This window comes from Corvus kubaryi, unplaced genomic scaffold (genome assembly GCF_017639235.1).
Source record: "Corvus kubaryi isolate FWS band 111438036 unplaced genomic scaffold, C.kubaryi_AGA036_p1.0 62606, whole genome shotgun sequence".
Taxonomy (NCBI): Eukaryota; Metazoa; Chordata; class Aves; order Passeriformes; family Corvidae; genus Corvus; species Corvus kubaryi.
The window spans coordinates 7,675-20,560 of record NW_024581461.1 but is presented as its reverse complement, the minus strand read 5'-3'; the positions used below and the strand labels follow the sequence as shown (position 1 = coordinate 20,560).

The 12,886-nt window shown below is 48.9% G+C and overlaps 1 protein-coding gene across 2 annotated transcripts in view; it reads right to left on the bottom strand.

The window, feature by feature from the left end:
• LOC121672496 (frizzled-3) overlaps positions 1-12,883 on the bottom strand; it is a 47,973-nt gene extending 35,090 nt beyond the window's left edge. The window contains exons 1-2 of one of the 2 annotated variants that reach the window (XM_042045159.1): positions 12,810-12,883; positions 7,874-8,375 (exon numbers count right to left, since the gene is read on the bottom strand). In XM_042045159.1, coding sequence (XP_041901093.1) covers positions 7,874-8,062 — 189 coding nt within the window. In that variant the 5' untranslated portion in view covers positions 8,063-8,375; positions 12,810-12,883. Of the gene's footprint in view, positions 1-701; positions 947-7,873; positions 8,376-12,809 lie in introns of those variants that run through there. The other variant, XM_042045160.1, reaches the window with a different exon arrangement.
• Positions 12,884-12,886: the final 3 nt, after the last annotated feature.

Below are 12,886 nucleotides of genomic sequence, written 5' to 3'. Positions count from 1 at the left end.
ACCGAGAGGAAAACTCGCTCGCTGTGTCTTTGGCACAAAAAGCAGGGAATGTAAAACCAGCAGGTGGTTTATTGAAGATTAAAAAAAAAAAAATCCAAAACGGACCGAAGAAACAACAGCAAATGCTTCACAGCACGCTCAGCTCATGTAACTGCCAGTGATTTGCGTGGATGTGCTTTTGAACGTGAGGAGTCCAGGGAGAAAATGGATAAATCTGAAGAATAACACAAGTATTTCCCTGTACTGAGCACGGTGCTGGTGCTCCCAGCATAAGGAGCACATGGAATTGTTGGAGCAAAGCCAGAGGAGGCCACAGAGCTGCTCCGAGGGCTGGAGCCCCCAGGCTGGGAGAGCTGGGGGTGTTCACCTGGAGAAGGGAAGGATCCAGGAAGACCTCAGAACCCCTTCCAGGGCCTAAAGGGGCTCCAGGAGAGCTGGAGGGGGACTTGAGACAAGGCATGGAGGGACAGGACACAGGGAATGGCTTCCCATTGCCAGAGGGCAGGGATGGATGGGATATTGGAAAGGAATTCCTGGCTGAGAGGGTGGGGAGGGGCTGGGCTGGAACTCCCAGAGGAGCTGTGGCTGCCCCTGGATCCCTGGGAGTGTCCAAGGCCAGGCTGGACGAGGCTTGGAACAACCTGGGACAGTGGAAGGTGCCTCAAACCCATAAAAGCCACCTGAACTTCCTCTAAACTCACCAGTGCCTCCGAAATCAAAGAAGGAAACTGCAGCCATGCCAGCGAGACAAATATTTCTGACAACTGCTCCTCGGTGGCGAAGTTACTCCAGATTTATTCCTCGTCTTCTCACTCTGGGGTGATTTCCCCTCTGGATCCATCTACCCTGTAACTGGAATGACCATCCCACACCACAAAAAGCAGGGGAAAGCCAATTTCCAAGCAGCAGCAAAACAAAAAGCACATCCCAGCCAAGCCAGCCCGCTTTTAAGCAGCCAAACATTATTTACATCACTGCCTGTTTTTTACACAAAGCCCTCACAAAGATGGGAAGGACCCATCTCTGGGGCTTTTGAGCAAAAAACCCCAAATATCTGTGACCTTGTGGTGGGTGAGGGAGTGGCAAAAGGTAAAACAAATATTCCCCAGATGCTCCAGCAGCACAACGTTCCCTGGCACCTGAATTTGCACTTGCAGAGCGACAACTGGCTGCGCAGTACTTTGTATTCAACTCTTCGGAATAAACCCGCGTGCGTTCCACCTTTGCTGATAATTCCTCCTTAAGGCTGCACCAGCTGCTGCAGAACGAGGCACGCTGCAGAGCCATCTGCCTCCCTGACCCCGAAAACATCCCCCTGTGAATACATCTTGATTAAGACGTGCAGCATTTACTTTCAACTGTATCTTTATTGTAAAAGTAATGTTTTTCCTCCCCCCCCCCGCCGCCCTCCATGTTTGCACTAAGCCATTAAGGCTAAACTTCCCCTTCCTATTTCCACTCGAATCGTCGTTCAGAATTAATCTTTGATCCAGGCAAATACAAACGTGGTGGCAGAGTTCATCCCCAGCGTGCAAGCGCTGGTTTATCAATTTCACAAAACCCCCAACCCTTTCATTCTCTTCGTTTTTCCTCTCACTGCCGTAGTCAGCATTCTAAAAACGCTCACGTGGCACCTTGCTCTCATTAACAAACATCCAAGACTGAAAATCAATAATTCTTAAATTATTCTCTGGCGAAGATGTGTTAGGCAGAGAAAAAATTCAGTGTTTCTCACGCCTGTGATTTTGCTTTAATATTTGGGCACTGGTGATCCCCAGGCAGGAGTTTGAACCCTCGTGTGCTTTGTGTTCATTTTGGAAGGAAAATCTCTTCTTAGTGCTCGTTCTTTCAGTAAAGCTCAGCCCTCAGGTGCCTTTCTCTGGTTTCTTGGAGTGCAGGGGTGGGAAGGAACAACTCAGAGACTGCTCCACGTGATGTGGAACAATTAAGGAAGGATCCATCCCACCTGGAAATGCCACGGGCAGGGACAGCTCCCACCAAGGGTGCTCCAAGCCCTGTCCAGCCTGGCCTTGGACACTCCCAGGGATCCAGGGGCAGCCACAAATTCTCTGGGAATCCTATCCCAGCCCCTTCCCACCCTCACGAGGAGGAATTCCTTCCCAGTATCCCACTCAACTCTGCCCCCTGGCAGCGGGAAGCCATTCCCCGTGTCCTGCCAACTTTGAGAGTCACCACATCCCCCAAACACAAACCACTGCACACAGCAGCAGCCGAAAATTCCATCTTCTCTGCACCTATTCCTGGATGTCGTTTTGTCTGGATTAACTGCTTCCCAAGATTCCCAGCCTCCTTCCCTTTCTTCCTTAGGCCTCCACCAACCTCAGCGCAGGTCCATGAAACGCGGAGCTCTGCGTTTCATCTGAGTGCAGATTATCACCTCCCGCGGCTGCTCTTCCTGTCCAAACCATCGAAATCAGGCACTATCCACGGAACTTGCAACATTCCCTCAGATTATCTCCGATCTTCCTGCGAAAAGGATCCAATGCATGGCTCCAGCACGAGCCCAGCCAAGGCTGAACTGCTCCCTCAGAAACCTCATTTTACAGAATTGTTGGATCATGCTCATTTCTGTACGAAAGCTGCTTGGGGATGTAGCAGCCCTGGCTCTTCCCAGATTGCTCTTTCCCACTAAGGATTTCACCTTTGCATAACACTGGTGCCCTTTGCAGATCAAGCCTGAACCAGAGGCTGCTGCTGCATTTCGAACAGACAAGCCCCAGGTATTCCTCAAGCAGGAATTCCCAAGGACACGATGAGGAATTCCTTGGCCCTGCCCGCACGCCGCGGAATCATCTCTGCGAGCCCAGCTTTGCTTTGACAATGAAACAAATTTAAAAGCTTTACGTGGCTGTATCTAAGGTAAAAATTCCAGCTGGGGATAAGAGAATATAAAATTAATGAAAGAGAAGGCTTTAATCAGCTGGAGCACCGCTCGCTTCCCTGTGATCCTGCCCGGCTCCATTGTTCTGCAGGGATCATAATCGCACACACTAACGAGAAAATTAATCCTTGCTGCAAATTAGTGCCTAAGATCAGGCTGCTTACACAACAGCAGCCTGATTAAAACCCCCTTCTCCATTAGCTTTATGTGCCTGTGCTTCCAGGAGGTTGGGAGGCAGAACTGAGGAATACAGAAAGCCAAGGAGAAGTGTGAAATTTGGGATATAAAGCACAGGGAAGGCAGAAGTAGAAAAGGAATAAAGGTGGAATTAAGGGGGTAAGAAGTTAAGGATTTTCCACTCCACATTCTGCCCATCCTTGGTGATTATTAGCAAGGAAACACCACTAAATGAGCCACTTAATACCTGACCTACCTCTGCTGGAAAAATCCCTCTGATCCCAGATGTTGGCACTGGGCTGGGAATAAATACAGCTATGCCTTCTGTTGGCGCCATTTTAAGCACACTCTGGTTCTCCCCCACTTCAAAAAGAAGATGAAAAAAATGAACTAAGACTCCAAAGGTGACAAAAACAGGGCTGGCAAGGACATGCAGACCTTGCAGCGTGTGAGGTCCGTGGAATTGTCCTCTGTGAGCACCAAAACAGGCAAGAAACAGCTAAATTTGAAACAGGGTATGAAAAATCAGATGTCCTCACATCTGTGGTTGGATGTTCTGTGGCGAATTAACTGGCTCTGCTTCTAAATATTCCAAAAATCCATGACTGGGGTGTCTGTTTGTATCAGTGCCCTGATTCCCTGGTGAGCCCTGGGATGCTGATGGAGCAGGAGCACACGAGGGGACATCACTCCTCTGCCCTTCCAGCTTCTTCCCTCACACTGCAAACCCCAGAACAACTGCAGGACAACACAATTTCTCCACTTCCCCCTTTTCCATGTCCTGGCCAACCCAGCTGCATCCCTCAGTTCCTACTGCTTCTCTTTTTGGGTCAGGAAAATGGGAATGGAGTGCAAAGGAAGAGCACGTTGTCTCCCTGGCCATATGGTGACTGCGTCGTCTCCTTTTTAGGGTCTTTGACCTCCAGTATAATCCCAAAAGACAACTCAGAGGGACCCACTCAGCCCTCAGCCATGTCTGGCTCCTGTCCTTTAAAGCCTCTTTGATCCCCACCATCATTTGTGGGGTCCCATAAAAATCAGGGTGAAGAGAAAGAAGCGCTGGGAGCTTATTTAATTCCAAAAGCCTGGCAATCATCAAATTAAACTGCTTCTCCTCAGCAGTGACAAAAGCTGTCAGCGAGTGGCCACGGGCTCCAACAGGCCCCAAACTTCCACGTTTTCTGATCAAAATGTTTGCCTACAAAACCTGAATTAAGACAGATAAACCCCCACCGCTGGCTACGCTCACACGTCAGCAAATCCTTCAAGGCCGGAGGAATATTAAGTGGAAAAGGGACAGAAGATAATTCTTTGGAGCAATAATAATCCAAAGAGACGGGTAAACAAGGTCAGGTCCCCAAGGGGGGAGAGGGGTAATTTGACTTCTCCATCAGCCCAGGATTTATGGATTTATGTAACATGCGGAGCCGGGGGAGCAGCGCCATCCCGACGCCGCAGCAGCATCCTCGGGAATGTCTGGGAGGGAAGTTCTACCAGCACTGCTGAAACCAGCGATTCCTGATGGGTATTGCCAAAAAGCAGCCTGCCAGCAGGTCATAGAAAACCTCACCAACGCCTCACAGCACGCTGGATGTGACAGCTCCGCAGGGACCCTCCGGAGTCGGGATGCGAGAAGCCCTGGACAGCTCCCGGCTCTGCTCCGGCCTGGACAGCTCATCCCGGCCACAGGAGCTGGGAAGTTCCTGCCCTGGACACCAGCAGCTCGTGGCTCCGTGCTCTGTCAGAGCTGGGGTGCCAGCACCCCTTTATTGCTGCTTTTACAACAGCAGAGGCAAAATAATTCTCATTTCAGTCCCTGCCAGAGCCAGCTTGGATCGGTGCTCGTCCTCTGCCGAAAGGACCAAGATCCTTCAGGGATATTTGGGAATAAAATAACGCTCCTGGAGGCAGCACCCTTCCCCCCTTCAGTGTTCCCAGATTAAAGCAGCCTCGTGGCTGCAGCACAGCACAAAGCTTATAAGGAATTATCTCTCCCAGGAGTAAATCAAGGACTGGGAGCTGATTCCAGCAGGGACCTCGATGGAATATTCTATTTGCCTTTATTTAATCAAGGCCGAAAGAAGGGAGATTTGGATGGGATGCTGAGGAAAAGTAACTCCCTGTGAAGGTGGTGAGGCCTTGGAAGAGAATTCCCAGAGAAGCTGTGGCTGCCCCTGGATCCCTGGAAGTGTCCAAGACGAGGCTGGATGGGGCTTGGAGCAACCTGGGATAGTGGAAGGTGTCCAGGTTGAAACTGGATGAGTTTTAAGGTCCCTTCCCACCCAAACCATTCTGGGATTCCCCGATTTTATTGATTCTCTAACCTGATGATGTGACTTTATTACAATTATGAAGGAATTACACCAGCCTTAAGTCTCAAAAAGGCAACTTAACTGATTTTTCCAAGCTTTCAAGAAATAATAAATAAGTTTTTAAGCAACCAGCAGTATGGGAAGAGAAGTACATTGAATTTATTGATGGCAAGACAACAGCTACAATAATTCTCATTTTTGCTTCACCTCCACTCCTCGTTGTATTGTGCCCTTCCAGCACAAATAAGATGAACTCTTCTTGGGTTTTTTTTTTTAATCAGGAACTGCTGTGAAAAAGTGGAAAACTGTGAGAATGACAAGGCCTTCCCTGCAGCACACCAAATGAATCACCCCGATTCTGCTGCTACATTATTTTACGTTCACAGCAGCCAGGGAGGGGGCTTGGAGACCAGAGACGTTCCCAGAAAATACCACAATGCAACATTCAACAGACTTCGATCAGCCCAGCATTTGAGTGCTCCGTAATGGAGCCACTAAATAATGCCTAAAAAGCCAAACAATAAAAACTTCCCTCTCCCTAAGCGTATATTAAAGTGCAATCTGAGTTAATGCAAGGAATGGGAATATATTGATGAAAAGCTGTGGATTTTCAGTCTTTTTTTTTTTTTTGTTGCTGCTGCTCAAAACCCTGCAGTGGGAGAATTTGAAGCTTGATAAAGCCTTTTCACCCTTCCTCAGAAGCAGCCCATAATCCATCCCCAGGCTGAAACTGCCGCCTTAAATGCTGATTTTATTGGCAAAAGGGAGTGTTAAACACACCCACGCCACCAACGCGCCCCGTGCTAAGCCTAAGAATGGCTTCGGTGTGAATTGCAGCGTTTCACGCCAGGTAATTCCTGCTTTTAACTCGCGTTTCGCACCTCAGAGGGCAGAGGAGCAGCGCTCACCCCCTCCCCAGTTCCCCCCTCGGAGGCAGAAAGCTGCTTCACAAAAATTGGGATAATTGCACCCGTTGTTCTGGTCCACGGAATTACTGCTCCGCTTCCAGCGGCGGCCAGAAACGGGTCTGGAGTAGAAATTATGTTTCTGACAGTTCTCTGAAAGCACGGGTTTGACGTGCAGCAGAAAGTCTGGAAAATGGGCACAGCGCTGGCCACGATCAGTGAAAAGTGGGGTTTTAACCATAAATGGTGCCCACGGCCCGGGTGAAGTGCCACCGACCAGGACAAGGCTGGAAAACAAAAGGGACAGGGGAAGGGAATTCAAATTATCCCAGGAACGAAGCAGCAAAAAAATGCAGGAGGGAAGGCCAAGACTTGGAGAAGGACACTGCAGGGAGAGAGCTGGAACGCTTCCACCTGGAGAGGAGAAGCCTCGGGGATAAAAAGGAGGCTTCCAAGATCTCCAGGGGGTTTACCTGCAGCACAACCCAAAAGGGGATTGAAGGAAACCAGCTGGAAACTGGTGTAAAATAGGTTGGAGAATGAATGAATAAATAAAGTCGTTAAATCCCAGGATGGTCTGGGTGGGAAGGGATCCTAAAGCTCATCCCAGGGTGGGAAGGGATCCTGAAGCTCATCCCATTCCAACCCTGACATCTCCCACTGTCCCAGGTTGCTCCAGCCTGGCTTTGGACACTGCCAGGGATCCAGGGGCAGCCCCAGCTTCTCCGGGAATTCTGTGCCAGGGCCTCAGAACTTGCCAGAACCAATTCTATAACAAAATTCACTCCTTTTGCTCCGTGTTCAGGGTAACGGGAATCTCCAGAGCCATCCAAAGGAGCCATTGCAATCCAAGTCCAGAGTTCCTTCAAACAGCAAATTGAAGGGCAAGAAGCTCAATTTTAAAGAAATCCACCACATCCAATTCCAAACTCTTCCATGGAAAGGCCACACAAAGCCAAGGCTTTGTATCACTTAACAAGAACAATGAAATTCAGTTTCTGTACTGTCAGGAAGAGCATTCCAAGAAGGAAACACAGGATTATTCTTTCATTTCTCAGTCTACAGCACCACAGATTTACCCACAAAGGGTTCCCAAACACTTTAAAAAATACAAATAAACCAAATCTGCACAAATCCCTCACGGAATTTTGAACAGGTTGAGAGCAAGACTTGATTAATATTCTGCATTTCCACTCATTTTAGTCATATCTCAGAACTCCAAGTAAGGAAACTCCTTGGGTGAGATGGAAAATACACTGAAAAATTCTTGTATAAACCAGACTTCAGATATTTAAACTAACAAGCACATCCAGAGTATTTCCCACTCAGTGATATCCAACTAGGCAGGATCTGCAGTCATGGAATAGTTCAACTATTTAGAATATGGCATTTGGGGTTGTATTTGAATTATTCATTACCTTGGTTTGTTGGTGGTTTTTTTTGGTTGGATTCTCTTGTCAATTACTGGTGAACTGAAGACCAAACATTTTTATATCTATTCATACTATATATATTTTTTATATGTATGTATATTTTAAAAATATTTATACTTATTTATGGAAAAAAAATCGTTTTACCTCCATTGCCAGAGCTGCTGTTTGCTGGTCATAGTGGTTCAGGAGGTTGGGCATGAAGGTGGTGTTGTAAGGCAGATCCTGGCACATCCTCAGGATGATGGGCTCGCAGGAGAACAGGCTGTGCCCTCCCGTGGGGGCCACCCAGACATCCAAAATCCACAGGGAACACAGCATCCAGCCAAAAGCCATCCTTCCACACCGGGAATGGGGCCAGGGGCGCAGCCCAGGCAGGAAGATCTTCCAGCTCCTCGTGGATCCGCAGTTTTCACTTTGATATTTCCAGGCCTTGCTTGAGGTTCCTCCCAGCTGGAAGAGCTTTTGTATTCAACATCCTCAGCTCAGTCCAGGAGATGGTATTTGAGAAATCTTCCCTTTTTTTTTTTTTCCCCTCTCAGCCTTCTGTGGCATGAATGAAGTATTAAAATTTCAACCACATTCCCACACCACGGACCCCATGGTGACACAGCAGCACTCCAGAGGCTTCCTTCTTTTCCTGGATAACCTGGAACACAAAACAGACAGAACTCACTAAAACCCCTTTTAACCCATGAAAGTATTTTACCTCTCAATTCCTAAGGATTGCTGCTGGCAGACAAACTGCTTCAACTTCTCCTGCAAGGTCCTTCTGCAAGTTTTAATCCTGTTTTCTTTTGAATTCCTGGAGGAAATGAATGGAAGAATTTGATGGAAGAACTAAATGGAAGAAAAGCAGAGAGACTCCACCCAAAAATGGTGAAAACAAGGGGATCACGTTGATTATGACAGAATATTTTTAGAAAACCCCACACTTTCAACTTGGCCACACTGAAACCAGGCTGTTTGTGACTCAGCAGCTCCACGCACAGCGATAGCATCTCGTTCTCTGCACGGCCTCGGAACTCCTGAGGAATAATTATAAAACAAAAACAAAACCAGTCACCAGCACCAACCCCGCAAGTCCCAGCTCGCCACTGGCCTGCCCAAGGAGGTTTGGCTACCTGGGCTCAAATGTGGCATTTTAATCTGCTTTTCTTGTTGCTGTCCCAAACCCATTTTAATTGCACTCCTCCATCCTCCCCGCCAGAAACCACCCCAGCAGCTGAGAATCAGCCAGAAGATGTTCTCTGACCACCCCTTTTCTCCTCACACTCCCAGAGAGGGGAATTTTAGGGTTGCTCTGCCAGTTCCACTCTCCCCGTGGAGCCAATTTAAACAGGAATCACTCCCTGGGGCTGGATCTGGGTTTTCTCAGCAGAACGGGGACTCAGCAGATTGGGCTCGTCCATGGGAGAAGCTCTGAAATTGGAGGTGGGAAAAGTTCACAGAGCCCTCAGAGCACAAAGAAGCCTCTTTTTAATAACAATTTCGTCTTACAAAGGTAAAATTTCCAAAATCCAGTCTCTAACCAGCTGCTTTCAAGTGAATTAGTGTTTAAAAAGTAACAAGAAATTTAGAAAACTCCAAATATTCCATCGGTATCCCCAAAAGCAAGCAACCACAAACCTGCACACATTCCCAATCTTGAGAGAACAGAGTTTTTCCTTTCTCCCCAATGCAAACACAGCGAGAGATAGGAAGGATTTAATTACCAGACGTGTGCTGTGATGCACATTTTTATTTACACAGGCCCATCTTACGGCCAGAAAAATGAAGGTTTTAAACCCTTGGTGCAGTTTGTGGGTTGGACGGGATAATCTGGAGAGGTTCCTTCCAACCCAAACAATTCTGGGCTTCTCTGCAGCATCACGAGAGGGGAAAGGGTTTGGCTGGAGCTTTTTGAAGACAGGCTGGTTAAAAACAAACATGCAAAGAGGAAGAAAAGACCAAGCTGCTAAAGATAAGCATGTTAAATTCAGCTCATTTGACAACTCGCTTTCACAGGCTGCTTCTCGCTCTCACAGAGACTGGTGGGGAAGCCGTGGCTGAGGCAGCACTGAAATAGGGAAAAAACAGAAATAGGAAAAGCTCCAAACCCAGGAAAAACAAAAAGAGGAGCAAAAAAAAAAAAAAAAAAAAAAAGGCAGAAAAGAGAACTCCCTCCACACCTGAAGTGGTAGAACCAACACAGCTCAAATCTCAGCTGGTGCTCTGAAGTAAATGCTGCTGTGAAGAGTCAACACACTGAGCTTGAACAGATCCAGAGCAGCCACAGTGTTTGACACATGTCCCACGTGACCACGCCGGATTCAAGGCCAATTTCAAGTTGATACGAGCTTGAAAAGTTGTGTCCTTCTGACTTTAGAAATGTAATTTCTCAGACTGACTTTTGGACCATTTGGCAGCTCTGGGAAGAAACGAAAGAGCTGAACTGTCCCATCTGCCAGGCAGCATCGGCCAGCCCTGGAGCCTTTCTGCGCATTCCCAGCTCCTGACCAGGACACCACAAGTTACAGACAGATAAAACCAACTCCTGCTTAGCTCTGTACAGCTCCCTGGCAGAAAGATTGGAAATAAATGGTCCCTTCCAACCCAAACCAGTCTGTGATCCCATGTCGGACAAGGTGCTTAATCCCATTGGAATCCATTCCTTTGGGTTTAACATTTTAATAACAGAAAATTCAAATTCCTCAGATTCCGAAAAGAAACCCCCAACCTTTGGAGTGTTTTGTCATTTCCAGAACTCTGGATTCACAATTTTTTTTTTGTTTGCTTGTTTGTTTCTCCTAAACCAACTCCAGCGGATTTTGTTCCCCAGTTTGAGTGAGGTCACCTTGCAGTGTGGATGAGCAAGGGATTTTTTTTTGCTCGCTGTAACTGAGGTGTAATTGCAGTGATCCGTAGAAAACCCTTCACAAAAAAGGTCCAGAAGCAACCTAAGATGAACTGTGCTCACACTAGTTAAAGCCAGCACCACAGAAATCGGACAAATCCAGGCCAGGATGTGGAGTCTTGGGAAAAACTCCAAGAATGCTCCCTAGAAATCACATTAATGACACACAAAGCAGCAGGATCCGAACACATCCACCCATCCTCTGCCTTCCCCCACAACCTCAAGCTGAAGAAAACACGCAAAAACAAAGACCCAAGAAGCCACAAAATTTTAAAAAAACCCCAAAACTTTTAACTATGCAAAAAGCAGTAAAAATTTCACCGTGTCCTTTCAGGACTTTCCCATTTTACGTTCAAGATATTAATTACCGGACCAAAAATAAAATTAAGAATGTATTTACAAGAGACAGGAAAGCCCAACAAAATATACAGCCTGGCCCATCCCAGCGCCCCTCCATGGGAAAAGTAAAACAATTCCAGGTGAAAGGAAGCAAAAGGAGAAGGATTCCATTGCGAAAGGAGCCCCAAGTTTTGCAAACGAGCCTATGGATGAGCTATTAATTGGTGCAGACAGATGGGTGCTGTAATAAGCAATCCTCAGTGTCAGGAGAGCTCCTTACCACAGATCCAGTTTGTACACTCTTTGTTAGGCCTCTGCATACGAGATTTTGTGGTTATTTTTATATGTATATAAAAACAAAACACTTTCGATGACACCAGGGATAAAAGAGGAGGGGAGGCCTCCCCTTCCACCACAAGCACTGCAAATAAAACGCAGGCAGAAGGAGCAGTTTGTCAGTGTGGTTATGGATTTTTACATTATTTATCAGCAGAAGAAGCCCATCCAACTCTTGCTGGAAAGGATTAATTAAGACATGCACAGGCAATTATTATAAAGCAGTGAAAATCACGAGGAGAACGGGTTGATTCCCACAAGGAATTTTTTTTTCAAAGAATAAATTTCAAAGTTCCTAAGGGAGCAATGAGGAAGAAAAAAAAAAAAAACCAAAAACAACTCATCGGACTTTAGAAAGAAAGGACGGAGGGGGATTAATTCACACTTATCTGTCCCAGAGAAATGGGGAGATAAAACAACACACCAGACTCCTCCTGGAGGAGAGGAAAATGTCACCTCGGCCATTCCCCACCCGATCCTGACCCTGGAGAAAGGAGAGGAGCTCATTCACTGCGTTTCCCCAGCCCATTCCCACCCACACGAAGGCACAAAAGGAGAATACATTAATCTCCCAACTCCATTCTAATTACTCAGCGGGAAAGAAACTCCAGCGCTGCGCTCCCTTGTTCCACTTCTGCTCCGTCTTGAGGGACAGCCACACCGTAATCCCCCACATCCTCTGTTTCAATTAGGAGCACAGAGGGAGGATGGAAAGGCAGAAACAATCCTGGCGAGATTTTCCATGATTATCACGGAATCGTGGAATGGTTTGGGTCGGAGGGGACTTGGAGCACATCTAATTCCAAGCCCCCCGCCATGGGCAGGGATGCCCACTCATCAGACATGGAGGGACAGGTCTGGCAGCTCTCTCCGTGAGCTCGTATTCCACGGGAAGGGGCTGGGGGGGGGGGGAAATCCTCCGGTTCCCCGGAATGGGAAGCAGGCAGGCTGCCGGCTGAACCAGCATCCCTTTCGGATCCTCGCCGCGTTGGAGAAGCAGAAGGAACAAGTGCACAGGCGGGACCAGCATCCTCTCGGATCGCTGCCGCACGGCCGAAGCGCAGGGAGCAGATCCACGCCCGGCACAGACGCACCGCATTCCCGGAGGGATTCGGGGAGCGCAGGGACAGCGCCGGCACCCCCGGATCCCTCTGCGAACGGAGGGTGAGGCACCAGCATCCCTTCCCCGGGGCCGCCGCACTACGGCACGGCGAGCTCGGGGCCAGCATCCCCGGCCCCGCGGGGAGGGACGGGGCGCGGATCCGGCGCCTTCCCGGCGCTCAGCACCGGCATCCCCCGTCCTCCGCCCGCCCAGCCGCAGCAGCAGCAGCAGCAGCAGCAGCATCCCCCGTGCCCGGGCTGCGCCCCGCCGCTCCCCCGGCCGCAGGGCGCTGCGTGGCCGCCCCGCTGCACGGCCGCCGAGCCCCGGCACCGCCTGTCCCCGCGGCGGGCAGGACGAGCCCCGGAGGGCAGCGCCGTGTCCCCGCCGTGCCCCCGCCGTGCCCCCGTTACCTGCGCGGCTCCCGCCGCCCTCACGGTCCCGCGCGCTCCCCTCGGGTGGCGGCGGCGCCCACCCCAGCCACCGGGGA